The sequence below is a fragment of the Ixodes scapularis genome, unplaced genomic scaffold (genome assembly GCF_016920785.2).
Source record: "Ixodes scapularis isolate PalLabHiFi unplaced genomic scaffold, ASM1692078v2 PGA_scaffold12__126_contigs__length_90152505, whole genome shotgun sequence".
Classification (NCBI taxonomy): Eukaryota; Metazoa; Arthropoda; class Arachnida; order Ixodida; family Ixodidae; genus Ixodes; species Ixodes scapularis.
Genome location: NW_024609838.1, coordinates 83,654,912 through 83,669,578, shown reverse-complemented (window position 1 = coordinate 83,669,578; position 14,667 = coordinate 83,654,912). Strand labels below are relative to the sequence as shown.

The 14,667-nt window shown below is 47.1% G+C and overlaps 1 protein-coding gene across 3 annotated transcripts in view; it reads left to right on the top strand.

Annotated features, from left to right (window-relative positions):
- The window catches only part of LOC8052435, a 72,569-nt gene that overhangs the window by 3,006 nt on the left and 54,896 nt on the right, over positions 1–14,667 (top strand). For all 3 annotated transcript variants that reach the window (XM_040219326.3, XM_040504168.2, XM_040504167.2), the window contains exon 2: positions 3,828–4,314. In XM_040219326.3, the coding sequence (XP_040075260.1) occupies positions 3,907–4,314 (408 nt within the window). In that variant the 5' untranslated portion in view covers positions 3,828–3,906. The remainder of the gene's footprint in view (positions 1–3,827; positions 4,315–14,667) is intronic.

Here is a 14,667-nt window from a genome sequence, read left to right as displayed (position 1 = left end):
TATTTTTGTCGTACTATAACTCTACGGTATTTCAGTAAATCATAGAAGCCTCAAGTCATCAACAAAAGACCTCGAAAGTGTTCAAACACAGGCTCCAAACGTTTGCCTTGGACTATCGAAATGCACATCAAACATTGGAACTCTTGTTGAGGCTAGAGCGATTTCGATCGGTATCCTCAGAACCTAAGAATCTGTTCGAGTTCACTTAAGACACCAAGCTCGCAGCCAAGCACATCATCTGGCGAATATTACGGAGGTTAAACCCCCTGCTCGCTTTCTGGAGGTCATGTCGCAACTGGATGGGTATATAACAAAGAACGATGAATTAGCTAAAACTCCGCCGCAAGCATGATGGACGTGCAGATCTATAGATAGATACTGAATTGGCCATCCTCGGTGTTACGCAAAAAGCAGCAACTCCAACACCTGTCATGATGCAACTAACACTTGAGTAAATACATCATGCTATATGTCTCTCATAGCGACACATATACACGGATGGGTCAACTAACTTTATATCATCATCTTTTGGAGCCTGTATGCCGTGAACTAGCACGACAGTCAAAACCAATCTGAGCCATATTACATCATCGACAGCAGCTGAACGTGAGGCTATCCAGGAAGCTGCTGCCTACATCAGCACCCAAAACCCTTAAAACTGGACAATATTCGTAGACTCTAAGCCCGCTCTCAGTCCACTTATGCATGAAAGAAAGAATATTGTGAATAATCAACTGACTTATGGCATCTTACAGAAATTCCATGCTGTGAAGTGTCAGGGACATGAATTTGTCTTACAGTGGGTACCGGGTCATAGTGGCACACCCGGCAACATCTGTACCGACAAAGCTGGTTGGGACGCCCACGAAGCCGACGATACCTGTGCAATTCCTCTGTCAAGGACAGATGCAAATGATATGGTCAAAACAATTGGGCGAGAGATGTCCAGGTTATGGACAGATCCATGCTACTATATTATGCGTACTTAAAAAATATTGACGCGTAGTAAAAGTTCCGAATGCCGAGAAATATAAAACGACGAACAGGAACTGTGCTGCGTCGGTTACGCCTGAATGTGGCATTTATTAGAAACAATCTTCATATGATCAGTCAAGTAAATTCACCGCGTTGTACAGCATGCTCAACAACACACGACATTAAACATGTACTCTGCCACTGTTCATTATATATTTCCCGAAGAAAAACACTAAAACAATCCTTGAACATACATGGTCAGGACATTGAGCTCAGCGATATATTAGGTCCCTGGACTTCAGTAGCAAAAGAATCCAGAGCAACCAACGCTTTACTCCGGTTCTTAAAGAGCACCCGCCTGGACCAAAAGCTGTGAACTGACATCACTTTTTTTTTTTTTAAATTTACGAGCGGCTATTTATTTTTTGCCATTCTTTGAGTGCGTATTTATGTGTTTGTGTATCTGTGTGTGATGTGTGTGGGGGAGGGGGATATGCGTGTGTATGTGATTTGACTCTTTCTTTACTTCTCTATTCTGTCTGCTGTTTCTCTACTTTCTTCATTTTCACGGAAAGTAGCAAACCAGCCTTCACAAACAGGTTGACCTCTTTGCTTTCCGGTAAATAAACATACCTACCTAACAATATCTAAAGATATGTCCTTTGTGTATTCTTTGAGTGTAACAGAATTGAGGAGTTGATGCTTATCTTGGGATGGGCGGATGCTCGGTATTTTACGGTAGAACACGACAATCAACTTTTGGACACTAAACAGACTACTACTTTTAGAGAGGAAGCTACAGTGAGACCCGTTTAGAACGAAGCCACGTACAGCGAATTATTGTCGATATTGAACTCACGGAAAATTTAAATAAAAATGCATGTAAAAAGTAATTTTTTATAACGAACAACATATTGGCTCCCCCGGGAAAGCTTCCAAAAATGCTCAAGCAATCGCCTTTTAGCCTGTCCCTCCCCCCCCCCCCCCCCAGCACACACACACACACCAAAAAAAGTAGGAAAGAAAGAAAATCCAAAAAGCTCAAGCTGCAAGCGAAATTGAGCGAAGAGAAGCAATTCAGAAGGGTTAAAAAATAGTCTGCACGCACGCACAGAAAAACAAACTTTTCATCCTAAAACGGTTGCGCACGAAGAGAAGGAGTTCAGAAGGGGAGATAAGCTAAAAGAACAAACTCTGCTTACAACGAACGCATTGTTGAACTTCGTTGTAGATGGATTTTGCTATATCGAATTACTTGCTATATCGAACTGATCGTAGCGTTTCCTGCTGTTCGTTATAAACGGGTTTGACTCTATACCTTCCCTTTCTAATTCCGACTATTTGCGATGGTGAGTTGTCATGTTTGCAACATATGTTTCAGGTGTTACTGGCATTCGACTGAACTTCTGTTTTACAATGCAATAGCACCTCCTTCGACGCCCCCCCCCCCCCCCTCTCACCTGAGCAGATTGGTTTCAAATATTTTGCTTCGCTAGCTCAGTGCAGAGGGGGTTTAAGAGGCACAAAATAAAATATGGGAAGGAAGAATGCAAGAAAAAAGTAGCAAATCAGGTTTAGCAATTAGGGCCGTGCAACGACATTGGGTAGGAATATATCTCACTTTACACAGGCTTGCTGGCACTAGTTTGACCCCTTATATGCCTCGAACGCAAAGCCACTGACTAAGAAGCTTCGTCTTCGCGGTGGAAATGAAAAGATAAAAGAGAAAGTTCTTGTTTTCCAGTCTCTCTCTTGCCAAATTTTATGACAAAGTTGCGGAGACAACGCGAACAACGCGATCCCTGGATTTGCGATCCCTGCTGTGACGATATGTGAATGCGGCTCGTACGGTCGACAGGAGTACTGCGTGATATTCCGATCTGGGCTCGCGACACTCAATTCCTCGACATGCATTCGGGTAGTGGCTCGAGCCCAATCACTGCGACCACAATGCGTCGAACTCAGCACGAGCCATGTGCTTTGCCAGCCTCAGTGCGTGGCTAGCTTATGTGGCCACCATAGCCACGTTAAACATTGGCAGAATTTAATCGGCTCTAGATCACGTGGCCGCTGGTGGCTGCGAGTTGAGAGGGTGAACGCTGTTCGTATTACAGCGATAGCGGTTATGGGCCCTTTGCCTCTTGAAATGACGTCCTTTGTTGTTGCAGCTGTTGATGTTGTAGGGCGGCCGTCGTCGACGTTGCCAAATCATTGAAAAAGAGCGCCTGCTGCCCGCATGAATCAAACTGGGGTCTGCTGCGTGCGAAACGCAGGCGCTTCTGACCTACACCACACAGTTAACTTCCGTCTCGTATATAGGTGTTTTGTAGTACGCGATGACCTTTGCACGCTGTGCGTGGAAAAATAAATTGCTTCTAATCAAATACTGCTGAAGCACTGTCAATGCGAAGAGACTTCGTGCCGGAGACGTGCTTTCACGCGCTCTGGAGCAAAAAAAGGAAGAAAAGCGTTCGAAACAAAATCGTGAGATGTCTATTTTGTTCGGAAAGCTTTTGTTCACGCACCCAGTGTGCGTGATCGCGATGCCGATGACCAACGACTTCGCCGTGACATCGAAGCTGTCGGTTTGACCGTACACTGTATAGTAGCGCATGAGTGCTAAATCTGTTTTTGTCGTAATTTTTCTGGGACAGTTTTTGTGTCGAGACAAAATTACTACGAGTGTTTTATAGGTCGTGAATGTCCAGGAATAATTCTAAGCGGTACTTACTAAAGTACAAAAATTGTTGCATCTCCCCTTTAAACTGCAGCTACTACTAAATGCTCTCGCATTTTATGGCAGCTCTGGTTTCATAGCTTTTCTAGTGAATCTCGGAGCGTTCTCTTTACAGGACGCATATCCCGGTGTGACCAGTAGATCACGTGGGACTCGGAGCGCGCATCCGGAGAAATCTGGATTACGGCACTGCAATGGCGTCCTCTGCGTCCACTTCGACGGCGTCCATCGAGCCTGCTGCAGACACCAACTCGACTGGCAGCAACGAGGCTAAGTCTTGTGCGGACGCTTCGCAGGATCCAACCACTATAATGGTGCTCACCTTGAACACGGAAAATGGCCTCAAGGCGACGCACGGTGGATATGGGTTCACGTATTCCTCGCGGGATGGCCCAGTATTCCGATGGCGATGCGTGCTTCGCCAGTGTGGTGTAATCTTGAAAACCTATCGTCTCGAAGGCCAACACTACTTGCTCCATGCCGAGCCGCACAACGAAGAGGTGCACAACTGCGAGTCTTCTCGTCCTTCTGGAGGCGGTGTTCGAACCCCGTGCACTCCGCACGATGGTCCAAAAACGAAGGCGGAATCCTGCGCGGACAAGGTAAAAAGATGGCGCCTTTCCTGAATGATTCATGCAATGTAGGCCCTTTTCAAAAGTCCACGAGAGAGCATTGGTGTTCGCCATTGCTTAGACAAGAAGCGCGTGATTGGATCAGAGTTCACGCCGAACCCTGACGTCACACTCGTGTCCAATCTATGCTCGTGGTATGTGAGCAAGCAATGGCAGACAGGCGTTGGCGCCGAGTTTTGAAAAGGGTCTATGGCGGAACAGAATACATCGCAAGACGGGCATTTCTGTTTCCAGCTACATATGACTGGAAATTAATATTTTACGTAATATATAATTTTGCATACGCATCTGCGCAATACTCTTAGATCTACCAGAAGAGGGTCTGCGAGCGGAATCGCAAAACGGTTTTTTTCCCTTTGGTTGTTTGGTCAAAAGGAACCCCCGTCGAAGTTCGTGGTAGTCGCGGATTTTTCTAAAAATTGGTTCACCGTATTAAAGGGGTATGGAAACGAAATGATGTGGCCGCGAGATTTCTACCTCTCACTTCAAAATCAGCCAGCGGGAAGCGCCATGCATATCGCACTCGTGAGGTCGAGTGCCTCTGAACGGTCAGGGGCACTGTAGTGGCGAGCACTGCCGTTTTGTGGCGGGAGCGCGTGACAATCTCGCCTTGTACTAATATTCAAGAATTGTACTTCCCGTAACGTCATTCGCGGCCATGACTGTATTTTATTTGCCGTGAGCGTTCGGTTCACTGTGTTAGTTTCACACCGCACAAGTAGACTCGAGAGAACCAGCAACTACACTCTAAAAAAAAAAAAAAAAAAGGAGTAGTACTTCTTCCCTTAAAGGAGGAACTCGCGTGCATCATATATTGCTCTACAAAGGGAGGAAATTTCCTCCTACAAAACGGGAGAAAATTTCCTCCCCTAGGAAGGGAGGAAAGTTGCCACCTATTTTTGCTCGTGGAGAAAACATTCCTCCCCTAAGAAGGGACGAAAATCGCCACCTTTTTTTGCCCGATGGAGGAAACTTCCACCCCTCGTGTAATTCATATAGCTTCCTCCAGATGGCGCTCAAAGCATAAAAACAAAATGTTGGTGAAGTGCCAATTTGTTTTCCAATGTCCCCCACTCTTGAACGCTACATGGCGAATGCACGTACAACACTGAACACACAGAATACACGAAACACAAGCAGAACACTCCACAACAGCAACAACGCAGCGACACCGGACCCCCACCCCTCTACACGTACGCTAAGTTCGCACTCTCTCTATAGACCGTTTCATTAGGGTCATAGCAGAGAGGGTAATAGAGACAAAAAATGCCATCTCCCTCTCACCCCGCATGTCGTCTGCTCCGCCGAGTGGGCATCCGGCTGGCGTGCACTCTGTTTAAAATCGCGTCATTTTGGAAATTTCAAGCGCAGATGCGCAGATTTTGTTATGCCATTTGTCGTGTAATACTAAGCTAGATAAAAAAGACTAAGGGGTCCAATTGCGCTGTTACCAGCTTGCAAATAATAATAATAATAAAAAAACAAGATAGGGAAAACTGTGTCAGATTGGCCGGTCTCTCGGGCTAAAAGTAAATCCGGTTGCTGTAGCTTTTTTTACTATACAAAGTTCGTACTGGTGTAGGCCTTTTGCGACCATGAGTGGAAGTCTGAAATAATAAATAAAAACGTGTTCTCCTGCCGCAATACACGCAGTAGTTGAGGGTAGTACTGCCAGCTGACTCAGCTGCTATTTAAGTAACGGAAAAAAGATTAGCTAGTTGATCATTTACCGAAGTAGAACAACACAGAGCTATAGACTGATTTTGGAGTAGCCATAACTATTTTAAAAACGCGAACCACTTCACAACGGCAGCCACGAGCTAGAGTTCGATGTTCCGTACAGCCCGCCGGTACAGCTCAAAGATGGAGAATGGCAACCTCCCGGTTTGTCGTCTGCTAGCGGAGTCGGGCGCGTGCCCTCTCTCTCGTTTTTACCCCGCCGATCCCTCTGAATTTCCCGGATGTATGGAGAGGGCGCGGCTGTCGAACAAAATGGTGCCGCCCAGAGAGCGCTAAATGGAATTGAATCCGACTGGTCGGTGAGTGCCATCATTTGTCGCATAAATACGCAGAGACGGAGCAAATATTTTTCGTACTTTATACATTATTTCAATTGTCTCTTGGAATAGCCTCGATCTCTTAATTCAACAGCCTGATCAAATCAAGTGTAGATCATTAGGCCAATTAACTAAAATTTAATGATTATCCTTTTTTAATAAGTTCGAAGAATCATGTTGGCAATGCAGTGTTGAAATGAAGTACACTGGTGCCGAAATTTGCCACCAAGCTATTGCTTGATGTTCCATTGTGATCTATTTTAAGTTTTGGCGGGGGAATAATTAATTTTAATTGTTGCACAAGTATTTCAATGAATTTTTCAAACAAAAAATATTACTGGTTTTAACAAGACTCGTTGCAAAAGCAGAAGACTTACCTTGGGTCATGCTTTGTCACCCGTATTAGAGAAATTTAATATTGTTTTAAATTTCTAACTTGGAGCATTTTTCCTATAAAAAGTAAGTGCCGGGAGCGATTAGAACCCACGGATCATGACTTTGGTATCAAAGCAGACAACTAAAATGAAACTGTCTTTGGTGTTATAATGCAACCGCTTGAAAACATATCGTTGCCCAAGTCAGAAAGTTAAACAGCCCGTGTTGAAAGTTTTAGTAGATCGTTGAGTCACTTCCGCAACTCTATAAGCAATCCGTTATGGGTATGGCCTCCGCTATATATACCTTAGCGGGGCCGCGTTTTCATGTTTTAGAGAACGTTTGCAACCCGTTGCAGAATATAGCGTTACGAGAGTTAACGCAATGCAACTATTTCCGACACTAAAGGTAAAATAAATGTTTGTACAACAATTGTAATCTTCTATTCATGTCGCTATCTAAATAGAACATTAATTTATTATCGAGTAAGCTTATGTTCATCCTTGCTTCTTTTAAAATTACGTCCAATACATTTGCGACGAGTAGACTTGAGATCCACGTTGTTGACGCCGGGTCGGCTTGGTCGTGTACTACAGCCGGCCCGCGCTCGTTCCGCGACACGAGTGTCCGCGCCAATTCCAGGGCGCCGCCATGTTTATCTACGCTCGCGCCATCACGCGGAGAGAACTGGCAGGCAGGAGGGGGGGGGGGGGGGGGGCTGCGTTGGCGGCGTTGCTTTGAGGAGCTGGATGCGGTAGGCTGTCCGAATGCACCGGCACATAGTGAACGATGTCTTCACCAGAAGCCTCCGCGACCCGTTCTTCAACAGATAAAATGTCGTGAACATTCGAGAACCCATCTCGATCAAGAAAACAAGAGAAAACCTTTCTTGTCTTAAATGTTCTCGGTGTTTGCTGACCCTTGACATCCGCGTTTCAGTCCGGGTTCATTGCGTAGTAAATATTTCGCTATCGCTTTCTTGTAGCTTTCAAATGCTTGATTGTTGGCTTCTTGTATACGACATTACATTCGTGGCACGTTTGAGACCGATTTTCGCGATCTGCTTGCCTTTCTGCGGCTCTACCGAGCCGAAATAAGTGGGAGGCGTTCACTTGATCGAACGCCGTTTTAGCGAATGAAAACGAGACCACGACGTTTCATCGAATGACTAGCGAATGGGTCTAGTTACATAGACAGCTCGGTTTAGCTTTCTTTTGTAATGCGGCGCCTTGTCTGCCACTGCGAAGCGGCGTAAACGAGGGCTCCGAGTATGTTAGCACGCGTCCCCCCCCCCCCAACACACACACACACACACACAAACACACACTGCGAGCGTCTGGGTTCGAAACTATTAATTGCCAGTTTTAAAGGATGGTACTTACTTGAAGTGGGAGCTGGAATTCTACGAGGTACCAGGAGACACTCACTATCGGGCAACGAAGCACGGTGCCTGTGGGGGCGGAGTCTAGGAACGCTACTGATTAATATTGTGACAGGCGATCAGTTATGATAGCAGACGAAACTTCGACTCGTTTGTTCAGAAGTTCGCGGTGATATTTTATTAGCCCTCGTTAGAGCACACCAAGGATCTTAGGCAGTGAAATTCACATCACGCAGGCTCGTCCGTCGTAGTCAAATGAGCGCAGTCGACGATGAGGTGTAATGAGCTACAAAGCTTCACAAGGCAAATGCGCGTGAGAAAGAGTTTTGAGGAAGTCCAAAACACCGATCCAGCAGACGCACGTACGTACGTTTACTCCGGACTTCATGAACCCGACGGCGCAAGATCAAAGAGCACCGCCGCCATCGCCACCCGGTTTTCTCTGCACTTTGCGCGACGACGGCACTGCAACGGAGGGCACTCGCCTCGGCGTTAACAATCCGCGAAATAGATTAATTTCCCACTCTTGAAGCCATTCCAAATGATAAATGAAAATACCTTGGCGTTGTTGAACATCTGACGACACAACCACCACAACTGTGCCGCTGGCTGCGTGAGCCTGACACAACTGTGCCGAGCGCCTGCTCGGCACCGTTGTTGCTCGTGAAGGCCTGCTTATTTGTAGTTGAGACGATGATTCCACATCTTTCGTGGTGCTTGCAATAACTTCGAAGGGCAGGGGAACCTTCTCACGAGGACGTTGAAGACACTCATCACCGGAGCCACCAAAGCAATCGCACAAACCGTCGCCATGTTTGCTTCTTCTTCGTCACTCGCGGCGCGGTCAACTCGTCGCGAGATCTTTTCTGGCTCGGCTAGATGGAAACCAACAGCGGCAAAGTGGCCTATGGACACACGGCTCTCACATTACGGGCACTATACTCACATACCGCGGTAAACAGGACCGATGCCGGCGAAACGGCAGTCGGCACACCAGCGAAGAAGCCCTTAGCGGGAAGCGGCGGCGCAGGCCGACGCAGCCCCCCCCCCTCCCCGCGAGTGTCTGGGTTCGAGATTATTGTTCGCTTTTGCTCCTTGCGGTCGAGGCTAAAAAGAGCACTTCCGGAGAAAGTGCGACGCGACCGGCGACGCGACCGGCGCGCCGCCGCGCGGCCGTTGCCGAAGGTAGGCAGTGAGAGTCCCAGCGAAACGAAACCACGCCGCGTACACTGGTACGCATTGAAGTCGGAGCGGTGCGATTGCGTTGCGTTGACAGCATGAACTGCTGCGTCGTTAAGTGCTCCAATACTTATGCGTCGTGTCTTGTGGGGACGAAGTTTCACAGTTTTTCACCTCGCCGATGTTTTGTGGGACAGCGACAACGATGGACCGGTCGCGTAAGACGCGAGAAGTTTAGTCTCCGGATCATGTCTGCCACTGTGTCGGCACTGCTGACATATTCTACACTGCCGCTTTGCGCTCTGCGTTTGTTTTCGTACCAGTAATGCCATCCCACATTCACGGGTATGCAGTGCGAATTTCGTTGAAGGAATGCCCTCCAAGGAAGTTTCGTCCTCCACGTACGTGTCGATGATATTTCCGGACCAGTATGGCACGCAGTCTGTACTTCATGAAGAAAGATTCGGACGGTACAAAAAGCGACCAATATGAATCTAAGGAAAACTACAATGAAACTTGGAATGAATGGACAATCGATGTTTGAGTATAGAAGTTTATGTGGTGTGCTTTCTTTTTTGATCGGCCTCCTTTTGGATGTGGAAACACTGACACCCCGTGTATTGTTGACAATTTTTTTTTCTCGGCTTTAGAGCTACCTATCGCAAAGTTGTTTGAACTGGAAGTACCGTCCACTGGTACCTTCCTACCTGTAAAGTGCGCACCTCCCGGCCATGATGAGTGGTATTCTCTTGACAGCCTTTGACGGTCAAAACCGGTTCCCATTTAGTTACGCCGCTCAAAGATATTTCCTCCTGGTTAAACTATGCCATCTTTTTTAGGTATAATAAGTGTTTTGTCAAGTTACGGTTGTCCAAGACCTGTGTGCCAAAAATCAGCCCCTCGCACAGCCAGATTACTACACAACAGCTGACCGCAAAAGCCTTTGACGGCCAAACCGTGTGTTAATTGGCCGGCAAACTTGGTTTTCTCGGCTTTGAAGCCACCTTTCGTAAAGTTGCTTCAATTGGAAGTACAGTGCAGTAGTCTCTTCCTACCTGTAAAGCCTCCATCGCCAACGACCAGTGGTATTCTCTTCACAGCCCTTTCACGGTCAAAACCGTTTCCGATTCAGTTACGCCGCCCAAACCTAACTTCCACCTAGTTTCCCTATGCCACCTATTTTTGGTATTATAACTGTTGTGTCAAGTTACGGTCATGTCCAAGAAACTGTGTGTACAAATCTGCACTTCGCACAGCCCGGTTATAACACAAGATTTTGGATCCAATATTGGATATTCCTGACAGCTTTATTCCTTTATTCGTTAGAACGATAACTTTCACACCTGCTGTCTTAATAAAACGTGGCCCACTTAGTGAACATCTCACTCACCTCCAAATATCATCGTCCCAGCAGTCCTACGTTTACAGCGACGAGCGAAACAAATTTCCCACTGAGAGCAATTATGGTGGCGGCCGTCTTGCTCTTCGGAAGATTTCTCAAACCCCTTTTTCGACCACAACTAAAGAAATTACCCCTAATAACAACTCAAACTCAGTATATAAGGAGGGGAAGACAGCCTAAATGCCTTTCTCAAATCTCTCCCAGCACTCATGCAACGTCACCCTCAACTTATCGGCTCAAAAAGCAAAAGTTCCGTCCGTGCGCGCTTCCGCCGCCACAGCTTCGCACGCGAAAAGGCGCCGCAGTCCGCTGAGCGCGCCTCACTGTCGAACGCCAGCTCCTCCGCTAGCGGCGCTGCGCGCGTTTTTCAAAGCGCCCCCTATAGTTCCCGCACGGAGCGTTACAAACTGAACGAATAACGGAATTATTCGTTCACTTTAACTTTTTTTTTTTTTTTTTTTTTTTTTTCGGATGCGTGTTTTGATATGTATCACACAGTAGCAGGAGATGCCGCACAAACTAGAAAAGTGGCGGTGAACCGTCCGCTGTGGTGAATCATCCGTTCCTTCAAGACCGCGGATCCGGCCTCCCTCCCCCCCTTCGCCCCGCAACCAGAATGAATTGTCTGTACTACCCTTTCTTCCAAGTGGACTTTTCCCGAATGAATAGTTGACCTTGTTTCCCGGATCCGTTGCTTCGTTCCTTCGCCGAATCGTCATTTCAGTGTCATTTCTGTGCAAGGCAATGGTTTTTGAAAAAAAAAAAAAAAAACGCGTGTTTCCGCAAGCCGGTTGTGGTCCCGATGTTGACGGACTACAGCGTGTGTCGGACGCAGTCGCTCGCCGCTACGCAGTGCTCGTTCCTATCAACTGGATATGCCGTTCTGTTTTACGCAGAACTGAAATAAACGCTGCACGGATTACCTTTCGCTGTATGGTACGTACGCTTTATTTCAAGAGTATATGTTTCTCGCGGAGGTGACGGGGCTAAGAACGTATAGACGTGTCGACCCGAATAGAGCAGTGATCTTAGCAACTACGTGATCAAGCAAAAAAAAAAAAAAAAAAAAAGAAATTCCACGGTTATGAGGACTAATGTGGCGATGCAGGCGAGTTGGTTATGCATATTGAAAGTAGTGAAAGCGCACAATAAAGACGAATACGAAGACGGAGAAGCAAACAGGACGAGCGCTGTCTCAATGGCTCGGTCATATTTGGCCAAAAAAATATCACAGAGCACTGGGGCAGCACAGGAACCAATGCAGATACCAGCCCTCTGCACGTAATCGCGGCCCTCAAAAAGAATAAAAGTCGACTCCAAGTAAAATTTTAAAAGGTCCAAAAAACCATCAACACTCACACCACAGGCGTTTTGGAAACCAACCACGCCGTTTCTCTCAATAAATTCACGTACTGCCTCAAAAAATTCTTGGTGGGTGATAGAGTAATAAAGATCCTCTACGTCAATAGAAAACGCCACGGCGTCCCCTGGAACATCCTTCATAAGAAACTCCACCACTGATTGAGCATTTTTGACCTAAAAGGGGTCACTGATATCTAGAGCACTCAAGTGCTTCTGCAAATAGAGGCTAACCTGTTTTTGTCACGATCCCCTCTCCGTGACGATTGCTCGAAACGGTGTATCAGGCTTATGGGCCTTTGCCAAGAAAAAAACATCAAGATGCGCTATCTTGCATTTCTGTATGTTCTTTTCCAACGTTGCAAGTTCAAGACCATTGCACAATTTGAGCGCAGCACTTTTGACCTTTTTGGGTTCAAGATGTGACAGCTTAAAGTTCTTCTGGATTGCGTTCCTAGACCTGACTTCCATCATGTCTATTGGAAGCGCCACAAACCCTCCCTCTTTGTCTGCCTGTAATAGGCTTAGGTTATTGCTCTGGAAAAACGAAACGACTTTGTTTAGCCTGCCCCCATTATGTGTCTGGGCCTTTATCGAGGCACACCGTAACAAGCAATCCACACCCTCCAAAACGCATCTCTCCCGCTCTTCAGCTGGCGCCTTGTCGGAAACAGCCCGCACCTCGGCTAAAAGATCATGCGGTTTCATGCGGGGTTCTACACTATACTTGGGTCCTTTTTCCAATGTACTTGCGACATCTTTACGAACGTGAACATCTCCCAGAATTGTCAGACCGCTTTGACTTGTGGTTCCTGACCGAGTCTTTTTGGGAATCCCAAGTCTCACGCGTTGCCACATGAATTCAGTCACCTGTGTCACCAGTTGAAGGTGGTCCCGATGTTTTCGTTGCCCGGTTGTAGGAACGTTGTTGCACAAGCACAGCACCCTAAGGTACTCATGAAGAAACCGCACTTCCCTCCGGCATTCTGATCTCAAAATCCTGCAGATACGCTGGGTGTGTCGGCTGGAAGCCTGCAGATATCCGAAGAGGCTGCACACTTCAGGTGGTGCTTGGCCACTCCTTATGCAGGATGAAAGGTACCGGGCACGGCACGTTGATGTGGCGATTAAGTTGACACAGACGATGGCTTGATTGCTGTTACCGTTGAAACATGTAAAAGAGCCTGCTGTATGAGAAATGAACTGAACTAACGTGGCGATGCGGGCGAGTTGGTTATGCATGTTGAAAGTAGTGAAAGCGCACAATAAAGACGAAGACGGAGAGGCAAACAGGACGAGCGCTGTGTGCTTGCTCGTCCTGTTGGCCCCTCCGTCTTCGTATTCGTCGTTATGAGGACTATTTTTTGTGCGCCCTAGTTGTTACTAAATTTAAAGCAAATAGGCCGACCAGCTGGTTAAGGATAGATAGACAGTTTCGTGTCTGTCCGTCCTTTGTTTGTTCCCTCGCTCCAGGGTCACTATGTCTTCTTGCCATGCAGCAAGTAACGCGACGAAAGCGGTCGTACTTGCCATGCCAGTGATAAGTCGCCACCTGTACTTATCGCAGCTGCAAGGTTTCATCCACAATGAATAAGCGAAATCTTGAAGCGGGCACATACGGCTTGATTCTCGCGAGACACACGCCGTGCTACGCGTGTTGGCTACGCGCCTCGCTTTTTTTTTTTTTTTTTTTTGTTAAACTAGTGTACCACCGCTAGCCCCGCAGCTCCGCGTTTTCTCTCCTAGCACCGCGCATGGGCAGTAGTGGGATTGCTCTAGGTGACGGTAACCAAGCCCTCAAGTTGCCGTCACCGCCATTGAACATGTTCGCGGTGGCAGCGGTGGTTCGACCGCCGCTGCCGGCGCGAACACGGGGGAGGAATTTTCGTCCCTTTTTCAACCGCCTCCAGGTTGCGCTACATCTAAATTGGTGAAATGGAGGAATGGGTGCGATTTTCTCCCTTCCGTATAGGCGACAGGGAGGAACATCGCTTTTTCCTCCATTTCTCCTCCCTTTTTTTAGAGTGTAGAAATAACCGTCAGCACCCAGCAAAGGTTACCCTTGCAAGCTATGTATATGACGTATTCAAAGGGGGCCATATTTGAGTGCGTTATTCACAGGGCATCCGGGGGGGGGGGGGGTGGGGGAGGGTTTATGGTTGGCCTTGAAGACGTCTCCGCATCCTCAGATCAAGCTACTATCCATCGTCTGCTAAGAACGGCGATCTTGACGGTATTGAATGCACGTTACGGAAGCGCCTGTGGATCTCTTCGTCAAGGTTCGCGATTTCGTTCAAGCCCGACTTGTCTCGTCATTTCTGCTGTACTTGCGTGAATGGCGCTCGGGCGGCAGCATTCAACGTCATAACCACATCGGTCTTTCAACTACTACCAGGGGGTATTGAGAAATCGTTTTATTCGTTTTAAAATTAGTTTACGAGCGGGAAACTGGTGTTTCCAAAGTGCTAACAAATGTAGTTTCTGGCTAAATAAAGTAAAATAGCTAAAACTTATTTTCCCTACCCCTTTAATGCACACATCTACATCTAAAGCAGTAATCCAAATGACTA